Genomic DNA, 26,656 nt, shown 5'->3' with positions numbered 1-26,656 from the left:
CAGTCCATCAATAGATGCACAGTACAGAAAGCCTGAAACCATACAAGCTTTGCAAGCGCCCCAAAATGAAAGCTGTCAGACTGTCACCAGCAGGCAGTTATTTGCTGCAACACAAATGCATTAGCACTGGCTGACAACAGGCCTCCAGTAAACAGAGGTCTTTGCACACATACCATAATTTCTGTGGTATTGCAAGTGAAGCACAAGAAGCTGCCTAAGATGGCACTTTCTGCTTGCGCACTAAGCAAAGTGATTAGGTCAGCCATATGCAGTTTGGTTTTCATCTTCTCCCAGGGGAGAGAGTGTGCATGGCAGAGGAGGATGTTAATATTATAGGCGATTTTAATTAACATGCTGCTACAAGATTACATTAAAGAAAGGCAAAGATGAAAAAACACTCTTTGCAGTTAGAGCACAGGCATTCCTAATGGCCGTTAGATCCTGCAGAGATCTGTTCCAGAGAAAGCACGAATCATTTGCTATTTAAAAGCTATTTTAATCTTCTGCTTGTTCAATTTAATTTTAAACGCTAAATGAATATCTTAATATTAAGGAAAGTATCCTGTGCATCAGAACCAACTCCCACCTTTCTTTCCCCGGCCCCAGCAACTTTCACATCTACACTCCCATACCACAGCTGTGCCCTGGGATGCAGGCAGGGCCCCCAACAACAGCTTGCTGAAGCCATAGGGTTGGGGAAGGGAACCAGACCTTATTGGCCCAGCTCAGGTCATTGCATCAGGCACTACAAAGATATACTTCAGTCTCCCAAACCTGTTTCCCCAACTCCATTACCCCTCACACGCATGCAGTTCTAATTCACAGAGCACCTGAACTGTCATCTGCTGCAACTCCACTCTTCCAGCCTGTAAGCATGTGTGAACATGAACCTGCCCTTAAGAAGCACTTGAGGTTTCAACAAGCGTTGAAGTACACACACAACAGCCTTGATGTTTTAATAACAAAGCGTGGATTGTGAGGCCAATAGAGTCAACTGAGCCTTCTAAAAATGGATTTCTTGTCTGTTCTAATGAGAAAATTACTTGGAACATGGCATTTCTCAAGTAGCATTATAGATATGGTGTCCTCTCCGAGCGAAGACTCAGAGGACAAATCAATTCAGGTCCCAGGCCTTTGAGCTATTTCCCTCCAACGCATCAAATGAATGTGACAGTCATTCTGATCTGATTTCTAGCAAAGAAAGGGAGTACAACACACACAAAACTAAATTCTGGATTTCATAGCAATTATTTGAGAAACTCCTTCCAGCAGCAAACATCACAGTTCAGTGGTCCAGCACCAGTTCAGAACACGAGCATGTTACTACAGATAACATAAACAGAACCAGCACCAAGTGAGGGTTGATGTCACAGTGCCAGAGTCAGTAGGACACCAAAGGAACACGGGCACTCGAAGGGCAGACACCAAGGCAGGCATCACTCCACATCAGACCCAGGTAATGCCACAAAGCCTCCCGCTGCTGTAGGCAAAGAGGAGGGCACAAAAAACCCAAGTGTCATCATAGAATTTGTTTTAAATAGCACTGAGGAAATACCAGGAGGGCAAGAATTATAGGGAACTGCTCCAGGGTGACATTTACAGTATGTTTGTGAGGGTTTTGTTTTTATATTTTTCAAATAATAGGGACTCGTATGTATGCTGGCCTCCTCTCTGGAGCACTAAGCTAATTAGGTCAGCCAACACATCGCGTGGCAGCCTAAGTGAGAATTAGTTGTATTACTATTAATTTACACTAACACTATGATGACAAGTGCCAGTTCTGAGACAGGAGGGTTGGGTCAGCCGCAGAGAAGTCTGCAGCAGAAAGAGCTGACAAACATGCTGCCGTTGCCCTGTGTTTACCCTCCCAATATCAAACAAACATTCTTGGAACATGAACAGAAAAGAACAGAAACTAGAGAAATTCCGTATCTTTTCTCACAGCTAAGGCTGGCATCAATTCCATCCTCAATAAAAAGGGCTCTCATCGACATCTGCTCAAGAAGATGGTATCAGTTTCAAGACACTTCCCTTTATTAGAACTAATTAGGCTCCTTTTACAAGGCAAAATGAATAAGAAAAAAAAAAAAATTATGCACTTTCACAGCCAAGCTCAGTCTCACACACTTGGCAGACACATCAGATGGAAATGCAAAAGCTTAAGCAGTCCCCAGTGGAGGGGGTAGCAACAACCACCTGTTATGAAACACACTGCCCATGGTGGTTCACAACCACCTCAAAATACAGAATTAAAATATATCCATGCGTTTTAGCTACCAGGTCTTCTGTTGCACTACTGCATGCTGATACATTCAAACAGAAAGCCAGTAGCAACATGGGGGTGTTTGCTCGATGGGGATGCTGTTATTGGTTTGTTCGTAAGTTTACAAAGGGCAGTCAGTGTCAACTGTTGACAACTTTTAAGAGTTACAATGCTGTAATGCTGCTCGTTTTGCCAAAACCCTCTCTCAGTTGTTTGTCTGCACTTCTGTTTGCAGACTCTCAGTCCCTCTTACTCCAGCCCAGAGGACCATGGAGTAATACTGCAACAGCAACTCTATGCTGATGACAGCAAACAGAATCCATCATGAGAAACCCTCTTGCCTGTCATTGCCACCCCTAGCAAAAACAGATACTCGCCTAGGAAACTGACTCCCTGTCACAGAAACTACCTCCATTCTATACTACTTCACAACCCTACAGCACTTGCAAACTTTCGAGACCTAAAGTTAACTTGTTTCCTTGAAAAGGTGCGAGAGACATCTATTCGGTACCATTTAACAAATATTTATGGCAACATTCAAAGCATATGGGTTTTTAAATGCAACCTGATTTTAAACATCAGTTATACACGTTCATTAATTTCCTAGTGATCTGTATCTCTATAGCAAGAGAATAAGTGTTGGAAGCCTTTTTAATAGCACCTGAATTGATATACACATTTGAAGAAAAAATGTGAGAGGACATTAGCACATGGCCAGCTAAGGATGACAATCTTGTTTCACTAGTCAGTTGCAGGGCTTTTAGCTTTCAGCTTTGTAGATAAATGAGAACCAGTTATTGCAAGCCATTTCTCTCAGAATTATCTGAAAGCCCCTCAAGGGGCTGAAAAGATTTGTTATGTGTCCCTGGTACGTCTTCTGCCCAGCTCTCTGCTAGCTCACAGACACAGGATTCTGCTTTCTGGTTGCAATATTTTTATGTTATTTGAATGGCAATTATTCATGTATCACACAAGCACTTGCCAAAGCCCACTCCCACTGCTTTGGAACTACTTTGGTCATTCCATCCTGAGCAAGGCAGAAATGAATGAAAACGGCCAAGATTAAAACTAAAATTGCTGAACACACATAATTCCTCATTGTGGCAATGCCACATTAATTTCCTGAAAATAGAGCAGCAATTTGAAAGTTCTAGTTTTAAATCGTCAGGCCACTCTATCAAATCACTTTACTAAGTAGTCTTTCAATAATTTGAAGCCATTTGAAGTGCTGTCTCCTAATAACTGCTTTCTAAATGGAAATAGGAAACAAGAGTTGAGCAGGAAGCACAGCCTCTCGGACTCCCCTTTGTAATCTACTTCACTGCAGCTTAGCGGTCACACTATTACAGACACCAGTGGGGAAAAGGCAGCTCAGCTTCGGCTGCTCTCAGACACTCTGATGCTGATCACACACTCCTAAGTAGGCAAGATAATTTCCTGTCGGATGCCTGGAAGAGCAGTTTCTCGAGCACTCTGATTCTGTTAGTGCAGAAACAAAGCGTCTTCCACCACTCCAAAGAAACAGAGCCCTTACAAGCGTAGAAAGAGGCACTGTGAGCACAGGCAGCCTCAGCTTCACCCAACACAGAATTACACTCCTGCACAAACCGTGTGCTGACACGGGACCGCACTTCTCCACGCTGCGTGACCACACGCTGCCCACGCCCTGTGAGAGGAAAGCCAAATACAGAACTTCCAGCAGAAACCGGTTTCTAAACCCGCTGTTTTAGGCACTGACCCACCGCGTGGGTGCACCAAGCACCTACGGTTCTGCTGGCACAGACAGGCCGAGCTCAAAGCTGGCACAAAGTTTGGCTTTCTGGAAACGCTAGAAAAAAGAAAACAAACAAGCAAACAAGAACGAACACCGCCAACAAGTTTGAACAGCTCCCCGCATTCCGCTAAGAAATTAAAAGCCACCAAAGATGAGAACACCGGGGCACATTCCCGCAGCCTGACCACGTGGCCGGGCGCTAACGCAAAAGCACACCGACGGCCTCAAAGCTGCCGCCCGTCCCAACACAGGCTACGCAGGGAACAGACAGAGCGGCAGCCCGCATCCCGCCCCGCTCGGGCAGCCCCCGCGGAGGACGCCGGCCCCGCCCCGAGCTCCGCAGGCAGCGGCGGCCCCGCAGCCCCGGCCCGGCGCGCCCACCTGTACTGCCAGCCCTTGGCACCGCGTCCGCCGCTCTTCCCCGCTGCCGCCGGCTCCGCCCTGCCTTCGCCCTCCGGCCCCTTCACGGCCGCCGCGGGGTCCGCGCACTGCATGGCGCCCCCGGCCCAGGGCGCGCAGCCGCCGCCGCCGCCGCCGGGCGGGCAGCTTCCCCCGCACGGCCCGCCGAGCCCGCTCAGGCAGCGCCGGGACCCGGCCGCGCTCGCCCCATGCGGGCTGCGATGGCGGCGGCTCTCCCGCACTCCCGCGCCGCCTCGCTCGGCCCGGCTCCCCGCACGGCCGCCGCGGGCTGTGGGAAGCCCGCCCTCCCCGCTCCCTCGCCCGGCCGCCTCTTCCGGGGCAGCGCCGCCGCCGCCATCTTTAGTGCGGGCAGCGGCCGGCGGAGGCGGGGCGCCGCCATCTCCGCGCCGGGCGGGCGGTGGCTGTCGGACCGCCGCGCTCGGGGACGCGCCCCGCTTGTGAGCGGCGTAGCATTAAAAAAAAAAAAAACAAACGCGCTGGCCGGTTGGTTCTGCTGTTCGGAGAAACGTAGGGAGGCAATCACCAAATTATCCCCGTCAGAGGGCGTAAAGCCAAGCCGTCCAAGCGGGACAAGCTTTGCTGGGGATGGAGCGGCTCTCCCGGCTGGCTGATGCCCTCTAGTGCGGGATGCGAGTAATTCATTTCAAACCTAGCGCCCGACCTGAGGCGGAGAGACCTCGGTTAGTGGGTTTATGGTTCTGCTCCACGTCTCATTCCATCTGATCACCTCTCCCTCCTCCTCTCTCCAGCCCACGGGCAGGGTGTTTGGCTGAGCATCTTCCAGGCAGCCTCTTGCAGCACGCCTGTAATATGGGAAACAGCACAGTGCCCTGTATGGGATCCTACATAGCTCATAGAGAAGCAAACGCAAAGGAGATGTTCTAAATTAGCCCATCTCCATCCCTCCTTGTCAGCACACACAATCTCAGCTAACACAGCCCAGTGAGGGCTGCCTGTTACACCGACAGCTGCAGTGTCACTTACAGAGACACATCACCATTGCACATGCATAAAATCCTCCACTTCTGTGTTTTTACAAGACCCACTGGTTCAACAGAAGCAGAACGTCACCTGTGCCAGGTGATAAACTGTTTTGCTTCCTCCATGCACGGGCGTTTTTCTTTTCTCAAAGCGCTGCACTTGCAATACCAGAGATTATCGTAAGGTGGCACTGACAACTGCATGACCAGATGGAATAAGAATGTGCTGTTCAAGATGTCATTTAACTTCAGTTTACACTCGCTGCTGATTATTACTTGTGGTCAGTTTCACTGCTCTGATCGCCTTCCCCAGTTGTAGCTTAATGGCTCAAAGTGACCAAAATCACGCCTTGGCCCTCGTAGAAACAGCATAGGGTGAGCACAGAGGTGCCGTGGCGAAGCACCCTGCTGCAGGTGTGTCCTAATTTCTCATTTTGTTAATTCTAGAAAAACATCCAAAACTTTGTATTGCTCTTGCAGATTTCTTCCAAATCTTACAGTCTGGATATACATGCTTAGCATTTCTTCTGGTTAGTGTCATTCCTGCAGAATACCAAGATCTACCCACGCTCAAAGACTAGAGCTCTAAAACCCAGCATATTATCCAATCACTTGTGTGCTACAAAAAAAAAAAAAAAAAAAAAAAAAAAAAACACACACCAACAACACCACCACCAAAAAACCACACCTGTAGTTTTTCCAAATAGAAGTTACACAGGTTCTCTATCATTCTCCTGTTAGTTGGTCAGGACTTTTTTTCCTAATGTAAATCATACCTTTGATGAGCTTAACTTAAAATTAAACCTGTGTCCTCCTCTGGTAGCCAGTGCAGAGAAAATAAGAAATGAGTGTTCCTGCTTGCTAACAGAACTGCATCCTCTACAGACTCGTGGAGGAATAACATAAATCCTGGAAAAATAGAAGTATCACCTGCCTTCCTTGCACAAGGAGCGCTTGTTTCCTAAGCATTGCTGAACTGGGAGAACTGGGAAAGCTGCTGACTAATGAGAAAATGACCAATACTGATTCACATCCACATTGGTTCATTGTACAATCAATCCTTATTAGAGTTAGATTCTTTCTTCAGGTGGCTGAGATTAGAGTTTATTAATAGTCTGGAATATATTTTATGTTTATTGGGCTCTTCTACATAATGAATATGAAAGAACTTCCTACTCTTACCATGAATAGAAAATATGTTGCCCACTACAGGTCTAGATGCCATAACACAAGAACACAAAAAAAGAATATAGCTAACTGAACAGCCTTTCTTCTACAATACACTGGATGCACCACTGTATTCTCCTGATCATACATGAGAATAGCCAAGAAGGTCAGGTGAATGTAATACAAACTTACTTCAGCCTCCAGAGTATTTTATGCTGTTTAAGAGGAAGTCTTGATTATGAAGCTTTACAGGTATCTCTGTATTACTGGGTCTGTGGCTTTGCAGGAAGTTAACATATGAAGCTGTGTGCTGTTTGACTTGTGGGATCACTGGCACTTGCTTTTAGTGGTTATTCACCACTCCTTCATCACTGACTTCTACTGAGTCAAAACCTTTATTCTGTGTGTGCTTTTCAGTCACCATCAGTCATAAAGGTGTTAAAGAGTACCAGTCCCAAGACAGACCCCTGGGGAACACCACTGATCATTGGCCTCCACCTGGTCACAGAGCAATTGACTACAGCTCTCTGGCTGCTATCTTCCATTCAATCCCTTATCCACCAAATAGTTCACCCTTCAAATCCATCTCTCTCCAATTTAGAGGTAAAGATGTGGTGGGGGACCATGTCAAAGGCCTTGCACAAATCCAGGTAGATGACATCTGTTGCCTTCTCTTTGTCCACTGACGCTTGTCACTCCATCATAATTCCCTTCCTCCTCTCTATCAATCTTTGTGCACTGCTGCGATGCAGAGTAGCTCAACTATAATTCAAAAGTCCAGCCATAAGCATCAGAGCCACAGATGGCAGCAGTTCATGCTGCCTCAGTTGTTGCCTTCCCCATCCACAACCCACTTGCATCCTTCACAGTCACATTTGACACCATTTCCAGTAAGTATGACTTTGCATTGAATCACGCTCTGGGCTCCAGCGTTACATCACCCAGCACAATGCAGATTCAGACACACCAGAGACAAGGGGAGCACATGCTATGGCTGTGGTTCAGGTCTTCCCAGCCCTTTTATCTGCTTCATGACCACCTTCAGCCTTTTTCTACCCTACCCTATGGCACAACATGGCATTCCTGCCTTCCACTCTTCTGCAGCTCACTGTGAGGATTCCTGTGCTCCGTGTTTCTCAATCCTCTGAAAAGATAATGTGTTTTTCTTTCAATAAATGGAACAGCTGCTGAATTAGTTCAGTTCTTCAGTCACTAGCCCCTTCTCCTAGAAGCCTTTTTGTGCTTTTCTTCACTCCTACACGTTTTTTCTGCATGGTTTCTATGGCAACCCATGTATCTCTCCATCTGCTGCAGATCCCTGTTACCATGTTTTCTTTCTTGTCATCTCTGCCAAATAACATTCCCAGGTGTATCACGATAACAAGATTAGATTGGAAAGCAAGCCAAAGCACTCAGTAGTTTTGGTAGTCAAACCTGCCATATGTAATCCCACTGCTCCATTGCCATGTATGCTCTACCTATGTCCCAAATGTATCAGCATGCTCTAATCAATTCTGTAGCCACTTCATAACATCCAGATTACATCCTTCCTTCTCATTACAGCCTCTGTTGCCTACAGAGTAGGTGTATTTGGATTCTGGAAAGCCTGTGTAGCTCTGTTGCCTGAGGAGTGCTTTGAAGACAGTTACCAACAAGGGCCATTTTTTTTCCAAGCAAATGCATTTTTCATTTCTGCTGTAACTGTACAATATTTTATTTCTCCTGAATGCCTTCTCCATTAGATTACAGAAAGCCCTACACAGTAGGGACTGTATACAACTGACTCTCCTGTCCATGCTGCTTGATTGATGAAAACTGTCTAGAATTTGCTTAGATTCCTATAGCAGAAAATGAAGTTGCACTTTAGGCCTAAGTACTTTTGAAAAACTTAAGTGTGGGAAAAAAAATACATTCCTGCTATATAATCCAATCAAAAGCCTGCAGCAGAGAACTCAACTGAATAAAATGAATGGAGCAAAAATGTCACTGTTGATTTGTTTCCTAGATCCCATGAACTGGTAAAGTCAGACTGCAAGAAATCCACGTGGAAGCAGTAAAACTGTAAGTAATTTGGACTGTGAGTTCTTACAGACAGAAACTGACATGATTTGTTTGTATCCAGCACCCTGGAGGATCTGTGTTGAGATATTAGATGCAGCCTCAATATAAATGGCTGCTATTTAACACCTAGAATTAACAGTAATTATGCATATAGTGAACTAGTATTTATACATACATACATTTTTGCAAAACTTCAATTTAGAGTGTAATTCAGGAAAAACTTGTGTAAAAAAAATCCATTGGAAATCACATAGGCCTGTGATATATTAGTAATGCTGATGCTAATACTGCCCAACACTGAAGGTGTGGGTTAGATGTGATGCTGGCAGTTTAGGTAGAGCTATAGTTAAAATTCTGCCTCTATGTGCTTATGAAAGATGTGAACTGCAATGCAGATAATGCAGGACATCTCAGAAATACACAGAAAGTGTAGGGAAAAGGGAAAAAAAGTGATATGCAGAGAAAGCTAACCTTCAAACATCAACAGTTAAAGGTGTAGCAGCAGAACTGCTCAAAATCAAAACAAAGCAGACCATGCACAAGGATGGAAATCAAGATGAAAAAGGTTTTATCTGCATCGTTACAAAGAAAACAAAAAGGATCACCAGCAATGGCAGTAGGGTAGAGAGCTAGAAGCTAAAGAAATACGTTGCTTCAGTTTCCATAAAGAAAATTATGCAACCCTGGAGGGCAGAGGCAACTCACTTAATAGGCTTAAGGGCATGGCTATGGAAATTACCATATGCAATACAGCTGCAAAACTTGAAAGCTCTTCACCCTTCAGTTCTGAAGAATGAGTAATCTCCATCACCAAAATCTATAGGTTGGTCAGCACAAAATCTCTTGGCTTTTTAGCACACAGGCCAGAGAGCAAATGAGTAATAAACAGCACAGAGGGAAGCAGGAAAAGGGTTAAAGTACAAGTTAGGCATGTTACATATAGATGAACCCAGTATCTTTCTTTGATAAGATAACTGCATTTGTGGACAAAGGAAAACTAGTAAAATCTTATCAACCTGGACTTTGGTAAAGTATTTGATTTGGTATTACTAGAAAATGTATTAGTTAAACTCAAGAAGATGGGGATTAATGCAAACATGATAAAATGCTGAAGGAGTCTAGGACAGAGGTTAAAAACTACTGATGGTGCTGACAGCAAAGAATGCACCTGGAGGAATCCATATGAATAATGTCATTAAATCAGTTTGGAGCAAAAAATGACAAGCAGAATAATGAAATTTGCTAACAAGAAATCTGGGAGGTGTTTTCAATACAGAGGAAGCCTTACAGGAAGAATGACATGGTTGTTATACCCTGGTAACAGGCATGGGATGAATTGTAAATATATAAAACACAAGGACATGCACCGATTGACTAATTACATTTCTGCTGTAAATTAAAATTCATTAGCTATGAACAACAGAAGAGGAAAAGCCACATGCCTGATATAATCATTAAAGAGGTAAATGCAATCTTATGTGTAGCTTAGCAAGTATTTCCGGGAACAATCATTAAATATGGACGGGGCGCTGGGTAAAATTCCACTGAGATTTTAGGGCATCGTTCAGGTTATCAGCATTTAGCAAGTCTGAATTCATGCTGGAACAGATACAGAGCAGCAGCGCCCAGATAACCTGAGAAATAGCAAAGAGGAGATAAGTGAGAATGAGCTTGACAGAATGAGTGCTGGGAAGGGATCTGATTCTTCCTTGTGAATACATTTGGGGCAGGAGGTGGGCAGAGAGGGAGAAGCCTCGATATGCCATGCCCTCTAACTTGCTCTCAGTTCCATTCCCACAGAGCAGCCAGCCCCCTATCTCCTCCCTGCCCATCTCCTGCCTGCTGCCGGCAAAGTTTGGCATTTATCAGTCACATTTTATGCGTGTCCAGAGCCCACCTTGTCCCCATTGAGAAAAGCACACCTGACTTAAAAGTTAAGAAAGCTTCTTGGCTGTCCTGGTTTTGCAGAAGTGACAGTGAGTCTTTTTGTTTGTTTGCAGCAGCTGTTTGGCTGATCAGCTGGCTTTGTAAACCCAGGCTGTTGATGTGTGTAGAACCTATTAGGCACTGAAGCAGATCAGGTGGGCATGGGTGGGGTGGCCTTGAGAGAGCTGTCCTTATCCTCCCTGCTAACCAGACCCAGCTTTTATGTCTGTTACATTCTAATGACTCACACCTGAGCTAGTTCTCCTGTGCTTATGTGAAAAACAAACACTGTGACTTTGTCAGAGAGAACAGGTTCTTCTCGTTACCTGATAAAACTACAGTCATCAGCATCCACTAATGCTATAAGCAGCTCCAGGGCTTTCAAATCCAAGAAAGGATATGTTTCACTTGGCTATTCTGTGTCCCCACTCAAAAATGCCAATGAGACAGCCCAGGCACCTGAGCCTGCCACATAAAGCAGCCTGCAATAGCCACATGTGGCTGCACTCCTTCCCCTCTCCACAGAGCAGCGATTGCACAAACCCAGAGGAGAGCTCAGCAGCAGCACCAGCTCTCCAATTAGTGTCATGCTGTACAGGCAAATGCGTGCATGCCCAGCCTCAGGCTGCTGCTCCCCATGGATGCTGTAGCATCCATCTGCCTACTCACCCTCTGCCAACCTCACCCATGCCACCTTCTGTGCACCAACCAAATGGTCAGTGCAAGGTCAGAGTGGAAGCTACAGGCACAGGACCCATTTGTAATTTAAAGTTTTCACTTCGGTTTAGATGAAACTATTGCTGTTTGCAATACTCAGTAATTCTGTCTGTTAGGAACACCTCCAGGGAAGGGACCCTTCAGCAAGAAAGGTAGTGATAAGACAAGGAAGGGATAGTAGCTCCGTAGATTTAGGTTAGATGTCAGGAGGAAATGCTTCATTGTGAGAGTGCTGAGACAATGGCTACCCGGAGAACTTATGAATACCCCTTCCCTGGAGGTGTTCAAGGGCAGGCTAGATGTGATCAGGGAGGAGTTGTTTCTTGCCCATGGCAGGGAGATGGAACTGGATAATCCTTATGGTCCCTTTCAGTCCAAACCTATCTATGGTTACCTGATTGTTGCATGAATTCGATCCAGAAGCCAACACTTTGGTGAGTGTATCCTCACCTTGGGGCCCGAGGAGTCAGCAGGACTGAGCAGCTGAGAAGTCTTGGGGTACAGTAGAAATGGCAGCTCCTCCTCATCTCGGAAGGAGATTTTCTTCATAATAAAAGAAAGAATAAAGCTAAGAGCCCCAAAGGAGCTACGCAGCCAGGGAAAGCACAAAACATAAACAAGCTGAAAGTGCAGAAAATGCCTCTAGAACCAGAGCTTGCATGCCTTGGCTATACTCAAACTGTACAACTTACATCAGGCTCCCAGCTTTACCTTCATCTTCAGGAGGCTGTTTTTCACATATTTCCTGGCATTTTATGTGAACTCAGGACACAGCTGAGCTGATGAAGCTGACAGCAGGTGGGTTGAGCATATGCCTACCTCCAAAACTATCCCCACCCTTCTCAAAAACACTGGCAGCTGTCCTCAATCTATGAGTCACTGTGTCAGCCTGCTTGTCACGGAGCTGGGTGCTTCTGATCTGGCCCCTAGGCAAGAATAGCACCTGTGGGCTGAGCCTCAGAGCCCAGCAGGAGAGAGCTGGTGGGATGTGGGTGGGGGGAGCACAGGCAGAGAGACGGCAGGGAAGCATCTCCATTGCACAAAAGTGGGAGAGAAGACTGCTCTGATGAGGAGATGTGGAGGGCTGAGAGGTGACATATGGCAATTTGCAGGGAGTCATGGATGTCAGACCATATAGGGAAAAAGAAAGACTCCGCTTTGTCCTGCTTTGCTTCCATTGACATAAGAAGCTGCAATACAGTCCATCGTTCCAGCTTGTCAGTTGAACATGGCTCTTGCAATGTACTCATCCCCTTTCCCTGGTGTTGGAGAGACAGACCCCCATCTGCAGGATGATCCTAACCAGTGTCCATCTGGCTGGCAGGACAGGTGGCACACAGAGCCAGCTCCGCAGACCCCCGCTGTCACCTCACCCCTCCTCTCTCCCCCCTTCCCTCCCACGAGGTGAAGCTCGATCCATTTCCAGCCCCGAGAGGGACCCCGCCGGGCCGGGCATAGGGCGCATCCCCGCGCTGGTGCCGCCTCCCCGGGGGCAGGACCGATTCGGGGCCGCGGGCCCTCGCAGCCTGACGCCCGTTTCTCCCGCAGGCGCCGGGGGCCGGGCCGGAGGCGGTGCTGGTAACCGGGCCGAGCACAGCAGCATGTCGCCGCTCCGCGTCTGCATCGTGGGTTCGGGAAACTGGTGAGTGAAGGGAACCCCTTTTTCTTCCTTCCTTTTTTCCTTCCTTCTCCCATTTTCTCCTTTTTTTTTTTTTTTTTTTTTTTTCTCGCTGCCAGTCCCTCCGCCTCCTTTAGGCGCATCACGGGATGCTGGGGGCCCGCACAGCGCCGTGCCGGTCTCCCCTGCCCAGCAGCGGGGCCGGGGTCCGCAACAGGTCCCGGCGGGGGTCGGGCGGCGGGGTGCGGGTCTCCATGGTGCTGAAAGAGGCAGCGCTCACCGCGCCGCTTCGCCGCCCCCGGCCGGGCTTGTCCCGTGTTAACGCCCCGGGCACCGACTGGCTGCACCGGTCTGGCATCCCTGCTCTGTTAAAATAATAACCCAGAGGGAAGAGGAAATTCTGCAAGCAGCTGCTCTTAGCTGCGGGCTGGGGGGGTCTCTCTGTATTATAACCCAATTGGGAATTGTCAGACTGTTCGCATGCAGCAAATGCAAACAGAAGAAAGAAATGCAGAAGTCAATGAGAATTGGAAAAACATAAGGCTTCTACTTAAGTGCATGAACTTAAACACTGAAAGTCTGGCACCAGCACAGAATGATCCCAGGGAGAATGAGAGCTGGGCCAGTAGTTGTGTTTGTTTGTGGCAGAGTCCGTGCTGTTCAAATATCAGCCTAAAGTAGTTAGCAGAGCAGCAGCACTGCTCCTATTCCTTTGAAAGAACCAGGACTTGTGGTTCGTTTAACAGCATAACATACTGGCACTCTTCATTTTCATCATTTTTGGCAATCAGTTTTGCATCTCTTCTCAGAAAGAGTGGTGATGCAGTGGCACAGGTTGCCCAGGGAGATGGTAGAGTCATCATCCCTGGAGGTGTTCAAGAATTGTGGAGAAGTGGCACTAAGGCACATGGTTAGTGGACATGGTAGGGATAGGTTGGATTTGGACTGGATTACATTAGTGGTCTTTTCCAAACTTAAAGATTTTATATGCAGATATAGCCTTGTCAAAGCATTGTGCTCAGGTCCCCAGCTTATCCTTGCCTCTGCTTATAGGAATACATCTGCTCCCGCTCAGTCCTTTTTGCCTGGACAAAAGCACTGCTTGCAAAAGCTTCTTGGCACTGACAGCCTCCACTGAAGTCAGTGATCTCTGTCTCAATGGACTTTGCATCTTACTTACATATTGTATAACCTAAGCACTTATGTTCAAATAAAATAAACGTGTATGTGCGTGTGCTTGGGATTAGCAAACAGGTAATTCTTTGGATTGTTTTTGTGCAAGAAGGGCAAGTTTCTTAAGAATTTTACATACCTGACAGCTTACCAGAAGCAAATACCAAATAAAATCAATAGGAGAAGGAGTGGCTGCTTGTGATCTGCTGAGAGCACAGCATAGTTATAGCACTGCTTTTCACCTTCCTGCCATGCAAAACCAGCCCACTGCTTCTTAATTGCCCACACACATGACGTGTTTACAGACCATGGGTTCCTGTGCATGACATCTCTAATGCACGGTCTATGACATGCAGCCATACCACTCCAGGAGCTTACCACTACACAGCTGGGTCATTGCTGCATCTCCTCCTCTGTCCCAGTGGATACAGCCCTCCCTGTCATTTCTGCAATATCATTTCCTCAAATGCCACTGTTACCATGTCATTCTAGAACTTGAATCTCTCCCGTGCCACACTCTTCTTTCTCACCTTAAACACAGATATCCAAGCCTACACAAGCTGCTTATTTTGCTTCCAAGATTCTCAAGAGCCATGGCCAAACGTCTGGCATTGTTGATCAGCCAACAATTACTCTCTCGCTACATCCTCAAGCAAGCATCTCACACCCCATCCCAGGCTGTTCCTTCACCATAAAACATTCTCAAAAGCCAGTTAGTTGTTTTTCTTCAGACTGTAGTATAGAGAGCTGATTTTCACAATGTGTACAGACTTGCAAAGAGCTGATACATAGATACTGAGAACCCAGACCCCTGGACGGCTCAGTGCAGTCTGCTTACTTGTTCTGTCTGCGTTCATCTCTTGCTTCCTACCATATGGATAAACTGTAAAGTCTTTATGAAGGAGAGAAATGTTTTCTCTAGTGTTTAAATCACACCTGTTCATAGCCTCTCTAACAGTACAGGTAATCTCAGCACAACACAGAAGAGTGTTTTCCTTTGGCAAACACCATTTCCTTACATTCCTCCTGAATATTTGGGTGACAGTTCAGACAACTGTGCTCAAGCCTTTCCTGCAGCTCAGAAACGTGGCTGACACGTGATGCAGCGTGTTGCAATAGCTCATGTCAGCTGCAGAAGTTCAGCAGCTCACACTGGCTTACTAAGTCAACACTGTCAGGAGAATCAGGGCTGATGCGGTTAAGTAACACAAAGGCTACACCACATCTTGTAGCTGTCAGCCAGGCACAGGAAGGGCTCTGTTTATGTTAACCGTTGTTCAGTTATCTGTTTGTTAAAAGTACAGGTTTATTTCATTGTCTCACTCTTTGGAACATAAAAGCTCTGCCAAACTTATTATATTCATTTGGACACTCTGCAATGAAGAGCTGGCTTTAACTAGGCACGTGTCTTTACCATGCACAGATGGCCAGGCTTTTTACAGAGGTGTACAGAAGGAAGATGATTCAGTAGTCATAAATTAGGCTGGAGAGGCTCCAACTGGATATTTAGAATTAAAAAAAAAAAAAAAAAGCTATGAGAATGCTAAAGCACTGGGACAAGTTACCCAGAGAGGAGAGAAGGTGGTCCCTGAAGAGTATTCAATACTCAGCTGAACAAACCCAAGTGACCTGATCCCAATTAAGGGCTGTTCTTGCTTTGGAGACTTCTCGGGGTTCATTCCAACCTGATAGTCAAAATTTTTCATGAAGCCCTTTCAGCTCTAATTTTCACCAGTTCCAAAGTATTTTCATATTTGCATATGTGAAAGAGCGGGTCTTATTTAAATTACACTTAATGAAAAATTTTTCCTATTTACTGATAAAAAAATCTCCAGAAAAGTGACAGCTTTATTTCTTAGCAATACGAAAATCCCTTCCAACATGATTTAACATAACTGAGGAAGAGGACCGACTGGCATTTTCACTCACTTTAAAAGAATAATCTAAGTTCTCAGTCATCTATGAATCTTCATGGAATGGTTTTAGAGAGAAAAAATAGCGTGGCAAAGTCTTTAGCATGCAAGTGTCCTTGGTTTTGTTTGCACAAGCAGGCCTTCCTGTGTAGTCTACTGAACACTGGCATCACAGACAAAGCAATTCTTTCCAGCTCTGATTAGTGGGGACTGTAAGTTTTCAATGGCCCAATTAAAACAGCGCACTGCTTTTTGGACTGTATTGTTCCATAGCCATTTCCCCTAATGGCTACTAAGTGCCTTTAAACATTAAATCTTGTCTCCTCCAAATTTCTGTTTGCCTTAAGAGAAACCAAACAAAAATACTGTGGTTTATGAAGGTACCTTTACACGTAATATGTCTTCAGCTCAGTGCTTATGTGCTTTCTTACTGATACTGATATGGTACTGAGCCACAAGTCAGCCTCAGCTCAGGCCTTGGTTGTTCTCTCTGTTGGAGAGGAGGGGAAGAGGACCAGGACACAAGACACCTTACAGATAATAGGAACATACTATGAACATATGAGTGCTCTTGAAATAAAGGTTTACCCCAAAAATGTTTACCTTACACTTACAAAGAACCAAAACAAAACAAATTACATTTTTTGTTGGTTTGGTTTTTATTTGTTTGGTTTTTTTTAAAGAAAACATGATGGCTGCTTAGAATATAGTATGCAGCCAACACTCTGGTAAAGTGAAAACTTACCTTAGTGGGATTTCTTTGTGGTTAAAGATTAAAACAAAGCCCTTATTCTTTATTACCTATTGAGCAATTACCTATTAGCATTGTGCAAAGCTTCCACATCAGAAATAGATTTGAGCCAAGTTACCTTGTGGTTTTCCTTTGAACTGCTCACAGAGCAGACCTCACTGGACTTTGTCTGGGATGCACTTCATCAGCTACAGAAAACTGAACATAACTGAATCCTGCTCACACCCCTTATTGTGCACGTGTTCCAAGTAGATCAGAGGATAAGAATGCTGTAACTGGAGCCCCTCTTTCAGTTGTGTTAGGTACTCCAGAAACCATTATAGTGATCATTAGAACCACCTCTAAAGAGAAACCATCAGGTTCAGTTTGTTTTGTTGTAACTCCTTAGCATTTATCTCTTACATAAAACCCTTATTGCAGCTGTCTGGTTATTGGTAGGGAGCTGGCATATATCTGTGTTAGATGCAATGCACACAGGCTGTCATAGCAGGATCACCTGGGGTACTGTATCGCTTTACATTTATTGGTTTTTATATTAAAAACAATAATCTGAGGAGCAATAGATATTTAATTATAATAGTGCATTTTTAGCATTGTTGAAGGCACATCCCACTTCTACTCTGCAATCTTTCATATGACTTCGGATTCTTTATTACATCTAGTTCTAATTGCTGTGATTTTAAACTGAGCTTTTTGCTTTTATATAGATTAGTGGATAAAGCTTTCTGACAAACTTAGTAAGCACATGAACAGCTTTATAGAACAGGACTTTAATGAGATATTATGTTGAAAGCAATTTGTGTTTCTAATTGGCAATTTATTTTTTTTAAAAGGGGATCAGCCATAGCAAGAATTGTTGGCAAAAATGTCCAGAAGTCCAACAGATTTGATTCTACTGTCAAGATGTGGGTATTTGAAGAGCTCATCAATGGAAGAAAGCTCTCAGAAATAATCAACCAAGAACATGAAAATGTTAAGTATCTCCCTGGATACAAGATGCCAAAAAATGTGGTAAGTTGAAAAAAAAAAAAAAAAAAGGTCACTTTTTTTGTATACATATAAGGAAGGCAACACTGCTTCATTCTGGTTTGCCACCTAACTCCAGTATTACAAGTATGAAATATAACCCACTTCTGTGACCTCTGCTCGTCTCCCGTCACACAACTTCAAACACCCACTGTGCCAAGTACAGGTACGTAACGTGCCATCCTCCTCTCCAGCACAAATCTGCATCTCTCTGCCTGCTGTTCCTCATGCTATGTCTACACTGAGCAGAGAGATTTCAAACCCACAGCATCTTCTGGATAAAAAGGGAAAGCTACTGCTCTCCCTTCTTCTAAAAAAGGAAATCAACAGCATGACTAACAGCCATGGCTTACAAGGAGATGAGCAGGGAGCTATTGCTTCTTGGGTGATTTCAGGATAGCAGTGCATTACTACAATTAATAATGCTACAAATTCTACCAAAATATAAGGTATGTAATTTTTGTATACATTTGAAATACCAAATTATACCTCACTACTTAATCAGCCTAGATAATTCAATGCCACTGAAGCAAAGTGAGGCTTTCAGGCTGTTCGAGATTTTGCCAAATGTCAGTGCTCTGTGAATTAAGGAAAGTAGGACTGCATTTCTAGAACAGCTTAGAACAGCCATAGTTGTAAAGGGAAGTTAAGATGCTGCACGTGGTGGGTCTCCATGCCTGGAGAGTAGTTATATTTAGTACTACGTTTCACAGTACTATGTGCTGGGATTGCATTTTTGCACTCCCATGATTTGAACTTGGCACACAGTTCTCCTGGGTTCAGATTGAATTGCCATTGTTACTTTCACAGTCCTGGAACAGATCAACAAGCTTGTTTTCATCATCTGAGAGCAGCCTCAACCCATCTCTAGCGAAGTCTCTGAGATCTCTACAGCATAGAACAAGTGGCTGCACTGAAGGAAGGGCCCCTCACATCTTCACCTCCAACTGAAAAATCATTTTTACCTCTCATTGTTTCTCCACATTTTGGAGAGACAGAAAATCTCTCTGCACATTTCTGGTGATGCAACCCCCCTGTCCTGGCCTCACGTGGCTGTTTTCCTTTCAAGCAGCCTTTCTGGTAGCAATCCTGATTCTTCAGTGAGGAGCCCCACTTGTTCTAAGGTTGCATGCTGTAAGGCTGTGTATCTAAGGGCAATACTTTCTCTGATTGCAAGAGCAGACAAATTCACCTCCATTTCCTCTGTAATCTGGCTTTAATTATTGTTCTAAGTAACACTAGCATTTAGACGAAGGTACAGCTTGCTGGTTGTTAAGCACATTGCCTCAATGGTATAACTTTGCAAGGTGTGAGAATTCTCACCTGGTGCGAGGGGGCTCATTTTCCTTGTTACACTTGTCTCAGGTGGCTGTACCAGACGTGGCTGAAGCAGTGAGAGGGACAGACATCTTAGTGTTTGTCCTACCGCATCAGTTCATCGGACGAGTCTGTGAGCAGATGGCAGGTCACATAAAACCTGGAGCATTTGGGATTTCACTCATCAAGGTATGTTGTTGTCTCCATAAGAATCAACCTGTAAGGAGTAAATACGTTCAACTAAAGGATAGGCCCTCAGCTGCATGCTCTGCATAAAGTAAGCATTTCTTTCTTCAACAGTGGAAACTCACAAAGACTCCAGTAGTCCCTCTGCTGTTCATGTGACCAGAGAGTTGAAAGGATTGGGCAACTCCACTGGGCCAAGTAACCATCGTTATCAGTCATCTTTAGCCTGGATTAGTTCCCACTCAGACCAGCACAGAGGTGAAAATACAGAGAGAGGGCTACATGAGCTGGTGCTGCTGCCAGGAAAAATATTCCAACCTCAGCCTCTGTTAACTCTTAACTACATAGAGCACAGGGTCTACGTGCCTGTCCTGAGTGCGTGCAAAACTGTGGAAACACTGCACAGGAATATTAATAACTTTGCAGAATTGGAGCATTTCCCATTTGTAATGAAAAGGGTAATCGCTTTTTAAAGGCTAGAGCTGTCAGATTATCATTACATTAAAGGGAAATTAATATTTTAAGAGAATCTCAAACTAAAAGTTTAAAGCAAAATGTCGCAATATAGTCTGCCACTTCTACTGACTGTGTTAAAATCCAATTTAGAACTGAAATATCAGAAATTTAATTCAAGTTCTCAGACTGTAATGGCAGATCGTTCCTTTTTGATTTTCCCCTATCAAAATTATTTTGCAAGTAGGAACACATAGAGGAGGGGATGGAGAGGAAGGACATTCCTGAAAATGTACTCCTTTCTTCAGCTTCAGAAAAACTATGACAGTTCACTACACTCCTTATAGCAGTGAAGCATTAAGGTTAATACTTCAGACCTTGCTAAAGAAGCCACTGCTTGTAAGCTCATTTTAAAAGTATGGCTCTGCACCACAGGAGTTTAACACAAAGGAAGAATGCAGCTCAGGGTAGCAGCACTGCATGTGAGCCCTGTTGCAGGGTTAACTTTATTGCACCTTCTCCCTGAACTTCCCTTGAATTTGTGCTTAGAAATACAAATACAGAGCATTTGGCTCTAATGGCTAATGCTAGCAAATACAAGACCCAAAACCTTCCAAGTACAGCCAGGCAGACCTGCATGCAATTGGACACCTGCTTTAACAGCACTGCTGCTGCTGTCATTTACGTGTACTTAGCTTTTGCTGTTGTCTTTTATTCAGGGGATTGATGAGGGTCCTGAAGGCCTGAAGCTCATATCTGACCTCATTCGAGAGAAGCTGAAAATAGAAATCAGTGTGCTTATGGGGGCTAACATAGCCAAAGAAGTGGCTGATGAGAAGTTCTGTGAAACCACCATTGGTAACTATTGCAAAGGGCAAATTCATCTCCTGTCTGTGGCTTACCCTCACCTATGGCTGGGAAACAGGATGTGTCTGCAAGCAGCAGTGGGAGGCAGCCTGCAATGAGATGTGTTGAGGTTCTGCATGATGCCATATGTGCACTGTGTGCTGAACTCATTCGGGGGGAGCAGCTCCCTTTCCAGGGAGATTGATGCTGGCAGGATCAGATCCCAACTGACAAGAAGGTCCAGTAGTGAGGGCTGTGAGCTAATTTTATCCAATAAAAAATTACAGCAAAACCCTATTCCTATAGGAGTTACTAAAAGCTACCTGTCTGTAAAGCCCAGTGCTGTGTACTGAGGCAGTCAATACACTGCAGTTTGTCTAGGAAAGTGTAATCAGAAGCTCAAACCCCCTGAGGCGTATTTCTCCATCTTTGTATTTCTCTGTTTAATAAGAGCAACAGTAACATTCTGTTCTTCCCTCCCTAGAACTGGGTCTCACCTGACTACAAGAGTTCACCCAGCAGTTTTAAAACCCATCGATTTTTGAAGTCAGCAGAAATTAGTTTCATTCTTCATTAGCTGGTGGAGATCAAAGGAAAAAAAAATGCAATACTGTTCTTTTGCTGTGCAGAGGTTACAGTAATAGTGAAAACCATACCAACTGGGGATTTGTTGCTGGAAGAGAAACTAGATATGAACAGAATGAGACAGGATCAGAAGATCCTGCCCCCATTTTCTTGGGGCAGTTTAATTTCTGCTTGTCCAGCTTTAAGCCATGACAGGATGACAACTGTGCAGGGAGGCTCACTTGCCCCTTGCTTTTGGGGCCTCAAAGTGTTTTGATTCTCCTTATGGAAAGCCACAAAGCCCATTAGTAAGCAAAGCCAAGAACGCTTATACTGGCTTCCAGCAGCAGGAGTAAGCATCTTCTTCAGCAATGCCCAGTGACTGTGACCACAAAACCCAAAGGTCCCTAGGCCCTTGCTTCAGGTTTCATTTCATTGTGCATACTGCTGTGCCACTGAAACATCACAAATGCTCTAACTTCCATCCTTCCTTCCCACAGGGTGCAAAAATGAGAAACAAGGGCAGATCTTTAAGGAATTACTGCAGACTCCCAACTTCAGGATTACCGTGGTGCCTGACACTGATACAGTGGAGATCTGTGGAGCCTTAAAAGTTAGTGACTTCAAACCAATTTTTTTTTTATCAGGACTAAATTCTTACCCCTGCCTGTGCCTCTGTAAGCCGTGTGGTCTAACACTAGTCCACGCTGCCTTATGAATGAGTGGGCATGGACAAAACATGTAACATTTCCTGTGTCAGCTCTCCAATACGAAAAAAAAAGAGAGAAAATTTGCTTAAAGATATAACAGCTGGCAAAGCATTTCAAAATAGCTGGATTTTTGTACTTATTTTTAACAGAGTCACCTCTGTTTCTGAGGGAAAAATTTAGTCCACTATATTTTCTTGTTTATATGTTGTAAGCATGTAGAACAAAGAGTCCTTCTACATACAATAATTCCAACCAATAGCTTACTTCCGTATTTCAAGTCATGACCCACTAGAAAGCAGCATCAGAAGCACCACTCTGAGTTGGAAGCATATCTGGATAGTGTGTAGCCATGCCGACATAGAAATCCCAGGCAGGGTCAGAAGAAACACCACAGTTACCAAGTTTCCATGGCAGGGGCACTTGAGTGAAATTTGGGCTTTGTTTTTAAATGTGCCAAAATTGAACTCAAGCTACAACCACTTGTAGTTTCTGTACAATCAGTTATTTGTATCTGAACAATTCATCTGTCCTTGGAGGGGGGGTTTGCTGACTGGTGAAGACTTTGTTTTGCTTAACCTAGATATGAGTAAGGTATTTACAAACACCCAAAGATTTTGCCTCCAGCTACAGGCTGGAGTTCATTCAGTTGCGAGGGAAATTTCTGCTCCCCTTGAAATCACTGTTTGTTTTAGCAAAGGCAATGCCAAAGCAAAATGAGTGGCATTTCTAGTAACATATAACTCAAATATAACAAACTACGCTTCTGTAGGGGCAGCAAATTAAAAGGTGGGGAGAGGGACATGCAGGACAAGGTGAAGAACTGGGAAGATTTTTAGGATCCAAATACATTTGTTTAGAGCTGTAGGAAAGGCCAGTTCTACTGACCATCCTTGCAGGCAAAACCAAGGTTTGGTCTATTGCAGTGTCAGAATATAGAACCAGTGAACTACAGACTTACAAAGAAGAGCTAGAAGGTATGTCTTCATTCAGGTTATTTTAAACAGTTCAAACAGAAATGAGCCCCATCTTGGAACTAGCAAGAAAAAAAGTTAATTGCACATTGCTACATGATTGCAATACTACAATATTAAACAAGCTGCTCTGAAGTTTGCCCACTGGAATAACAGTGGATGCTTTATAAAATCCAACAAAGTCAAGAAGCTTTTGCTTGAAATGTAAAAAGACACCTGCCTTCCTCAGAACAAATTCATAGGCACTGTGTTGTGTTAAAGAACTGTGGAGATGTGACCCCAAGGGCCATGGTTAGTGGGCACGGTGGGGGTGGGTTGATGGTTGGATTGGATGACTTTAATGGTCTTTTCCAACCTTAATGAATCTAGGGCTCTATGAACCTGGGGCCCATCCTGCTGAATCGAGTGAAGACACAGTTGTGGAATTTTCTTAAAGCTTGCTTTATATACCCTAGTGAACTACACATCTTACCTGATGATTTCCTTTTTGTCTGTTCTGCACGAACTCTTTAGAACATTGTAGCAGTAGGAGCCGGCTTCTGCGATGGACTGAGCTTTGGTGATAACACAAAGGCAGCAGTGATACGTTTAGGCCTTATGGAAATGGTGGCCTTTGCCCAGATCTTCTGCAAGGGATCTGTATCAATATCCACTTTCCTGGAAAGCTGTGGGGTTGCTGACCTAATCACTACCTGCTATGGAGGACGCAACAGAAAAGTGGCAGAGGCTTTTGCTCGCACAGGAAAAGTAAGGAGGATTTTGAAATATTTTAAGCTTTTAAAAAAAAAAAAAGAAAGAAAGAAATTCTTTGTTTTCACAAAGGCACTGTTAGCTATTTACCTTTTTGGTAACTGTTGATGTTACAGCAGTATTCCCTCTGATCCAAGTAATCTCTCTTCTAGTCCATTGAGGAATTGGAAAAGGAGATGCTGAATGGACAAAAACTACAAGGTCCTCAGACTTCAGCTGAAGTCTACAAGATTCTGAAAGAGAAAAATATGCTTGATAAGTAAGTGTTTTGATTTAAAACAAAATCTGACTCACCGGGTCTGGCCACAAATTATGAACAAATTATGAATTCCTAACCTCCTTCTTGCTATTTGTGGTCAACCGTCCTGTTAATTTCTGTAACAATTGCTTTCTACATCTTGGGCCAGCTTTAAACTCAGCCAAATTCCTCATTGCTATGATCAGTAGAATAGGATGAAGGTAAAACAACATCAAAAGAAACAAGCCACAGACATATAGTCCACCAAAGAAGTCCAAAGGAACTACCCAGATATCACTGGCTCACACCATGCAAGACTGAAATACATACATGGAGTAAGGTTATGAATGTGATCTATAGGTCAAAGGATTTATCATTCTCATTATACCACCATCACAGCTTGCAATACTGCTCCCAGTGCAAACAATCTCAATTTAAACATTCAGGAGTCTGCTCATGAGCAAACTATTTTACACACATTAAATAATGTGTGCTGATATCAATGCCTCGGTGCCACAAAAGAAGCCAATAATTCAGTTAAAGTAATACTTTAATTATTTGGATGGTATTATAGGATTTATAATTTGAAGCCTGTCCTACTTTAGCAGTACATAGATTTATTTAAAAAGGTAAATCTGTTAGAAACTGAACAGATACAGAAATTCTAAGCAGCGCTGCCTTTAAAAAGAAAAGAAAACGATTAAGGCATTTTCTTTTCCAGTCTTTCAGACAGTGGTAATGAACACAAATTATTTATGCATTTTACACAAAGAAGGGAAAAGGGGAAATGCAAGGCAGGGTCTTTTCAGTAAACAAGAGCAGAGGACAGCAATTTTGTGTCTGAAACAACTTATCTTTTGTCACCTCCAAAGCTGTCCTTAAGCTCCCTCGACTGTCCTAACCTCATTCCTACTGGTTTGTCTTTGTGTTGCTCATTTATAATCTTCCAATCGAGGTAAAAATTTTACTGTAGCAAAGTTTCCAGAGAAATAAAACATTTTCAGATACTTTTCTTCTAATGTAACAAACAACAAAAAAAGCTAGATGCTTTTTCCATTACAAACAAAATGTGTTTGTGTGAACTTTCAAAACTATTTTTCTTTTCCCATGCTTCTGTTAGGTTTCCGTTGTTCACAACCATCTACAAGATCTGCTACGAGGGCGAATCGATCCAGAATTTCATTTCGTGCCTGCAGAACCACCCACAACACATTTAGGAATTGGCTCTCCCCGCTTGGCTGTGTCCTCATCTTTGCAGGACTTTATCCACTCCACAGCAAATAAAGTAGACAAATAGATTGTGTGGCAACGCTTGCTGTAAGAGCAACACAGAATGTATTTCAGTATCCTCATTCTGGGGGTGAAAAAATCTGCCTTCCAACATTTATATCCACTAAACAGGAAAATGTAAAAATCTGTCTTCACTTTGAGATAGCAATTTGAGCACTTGCCTGCAAATTCATGTTGGTTGAAGACAGCGCCCCTCATAATTTTTGTAACAGGAGTTCAATTTAGCTCACGTGGACCTCAGCACTTTGCTTTCTAATATTTGTTACAGAACAGCACAAGATGCAAAAAAGTTGGAGAATGCATCAAAACAGGAATGAGAGTTAAAAGGTCCTACAGCAATAAGATGCAGCCACGTCGGCCAATATGGGATTCATAATTCCCCTCAAACACAAATAGCATAACATTTTGTATTTTGAGATGTCTACTCCTTCCTTGAACATTTCCCATTGTAAGGCACTTTGGAAAAACAGGTATTGCTGCTGTGCTGAGACACACATGAATGTTCAGCAGATGTACAAAGAAAAGAGTTTCAGGGGTGGGGGAGGAAGGAAGGACCTTTTTTATTCAGGACACACGGAACTTCCAATAGTAATCTGATTTTCTTACATCTATTGTATTGTTGAAAAACAGGAGAAGAAAAATGAAAGGGGAATGACCAAAAACATTCATGTGAGTGTTAGCACTTCTGAGCAAGTGTTACCCACCGGCAGTCGGACTGGCCGGGAGGGGAAAGCTGAAGAGACAGCTGGGATACATGCACAGCTCAGCCTGCAGCCTGTGCAGCGCTGTCATTCTGAGGATGGAGAAGCAGCAATGGAACACTCTGCATTCCCTGACTTTGCAGGCATGCACAAAATTGACCGCTACAGACGCACAGAATTCCTTATCCAATTGGATCTGAAACCAGGCTGCATTTCAGCTTCACCAGGGAACCCCCAGGACTGACACAACTGAACTGCATTTGTCTTCCCATGGACTGCACCACAGCAATGCCCTGACCCCACTGCAGAGTGGGCAGCATTCCTGAAGGCAGACAGCTCTCTCTGCTTCTGAGTTTTACACACCAACTGGTTCTCCAACCAGTTTTTAATTTTGTTACCAATGGCATTCATTTTAGAAACATCCAAGTTTTCTAAACTGTATCAGGTAACTTTACCCAGCTGATGTTTTTCAGTTAAAGCCAGCTGTGAAACAAAGAGCATCACATTTTCTAAGCTTTAATACCCTTTTAGGAAGATTCATATTCAGAAAGAACGCAAGCAAAACGGAAGAGTAACCTACTTTTGCTTTGCTTTATCTGATTTTCCAGAATAGCAGAAGGGAACACAAGGGGCTTTTTAATCTGTATTCAAATGACAAATTGGTTTGAAAAATAAGCCAAAAAAAGGCTAGGTTATTAAACCCTCTTCTCTGTCCTATACTTTAGAAGAATATTACTGTCTTTCACGTTTATCAGATTTATATATCATTGTGTATCAAATATAAAAATAACTAATTAAAAAATAATAATTAAAAAGTCTCAGTCTTACAGCTAGGAAAGCT

At 44.0% G+C, this 26,656-nt stretch overlaps 2 protein-coding genes and 1 long non-coding RNA gene across 4 annotated transcripts in view; 1 reads left to right on the top strand and 2 right to left on the bottom strand.

Moving 5' to 3' along the window:
* Positions 1 to 4,574, bottom strand: part of OSBPL11 (oxysterol binding protein like 11) — a 31,585-nt gene extending 27,011 nt beyond the window's left edge. The window contains exon 1 of the mRNA XM_031590669.2: positions 4,419 to 4,574. Coding sequence (XP_031446529.2) covers positions 4,419 to 4,531 — 113 coding nt within the window. The 5' untranslated portion in view covers positions 4,532 to 4,574. The remainder of the gene's footprint in view (positions 1 to 4,418) is intronic.
* Positions 1,367 to 25,122, top strand: LOC116227397 (glycerol-3-phosphate dehydrogenase 1-like protein). 2 transcript variants are annotated; one of them, XM_031590673.2, is made up of 11 exons: positions 1,367 to 1,456; positions 8,610 to 8,665; positions 10,666 to 10,746; positions 12,857 to 12,950; positions 17,597 to 17,774; positions 19,155 to 19,295; positions 20,465 to 20,603; positions 21,656 to 21,768; positions 23,350 to 23,583; positions 23,739 to 23,845; positions 24,945 to 25,122. In XM_031590673.2, exons 4-11 carry the CDS (start codon positions 12,910 to 12,912, stop codon positions 25,039 to 25,041), a joined length of 1,050 nt encoding a protein of 349 aa, XP_031446533.1. In that variant the 5' UTR covers positions 1,367 to 1,456; positions 8,610 to 8,665; positions 10,666 to 10,746; positions 12,857 to 12,909; the 3' UTR covers positions 25,042 to 25,122. The 2 variants fall into 2 exon arrangements, with proteins under 2 accessions (XP_031446533.1, XP_031446532.1); XM_031590672.2 differs by lacking the exon at positions 10,666 to 10,746.
* Positions 10,077 to 12,020, bottom strand: LOC149917216 (uncharacterized). Its single transcript, XR_016468162.1, has 3 exons — positions 12,001 to 12,020; positions 11,703 to 11,851; positions 10,077 to 10,299 (listed from the first exon to the last, which is right to left on the bottom strand). It is a non-coding gene; the product is annotated as an uncharacterized LOC149917216 (long non-coding RNA).
* Positions 25,123 to 26,656: the final 1,534 nt, after the last annotated feature.

The sequence above is a fragment of the Phasianus colchicus genome, chromosome 7 (assembly GCF_987193195.1).
Source record: "Phasianus colchicus chromosome 7, bPhaCol1.hap1.1, whole genome shotgun sequence".
Lineage (NCBI taxonomy): Eukaryota > Metazoa > Chordata > Aves > Galliformes > Phasianidae > Phasianus > Phasianus colchicus.
This window is presented reverse-complemented; position numbering and strand designations above follow the sequence as displayed.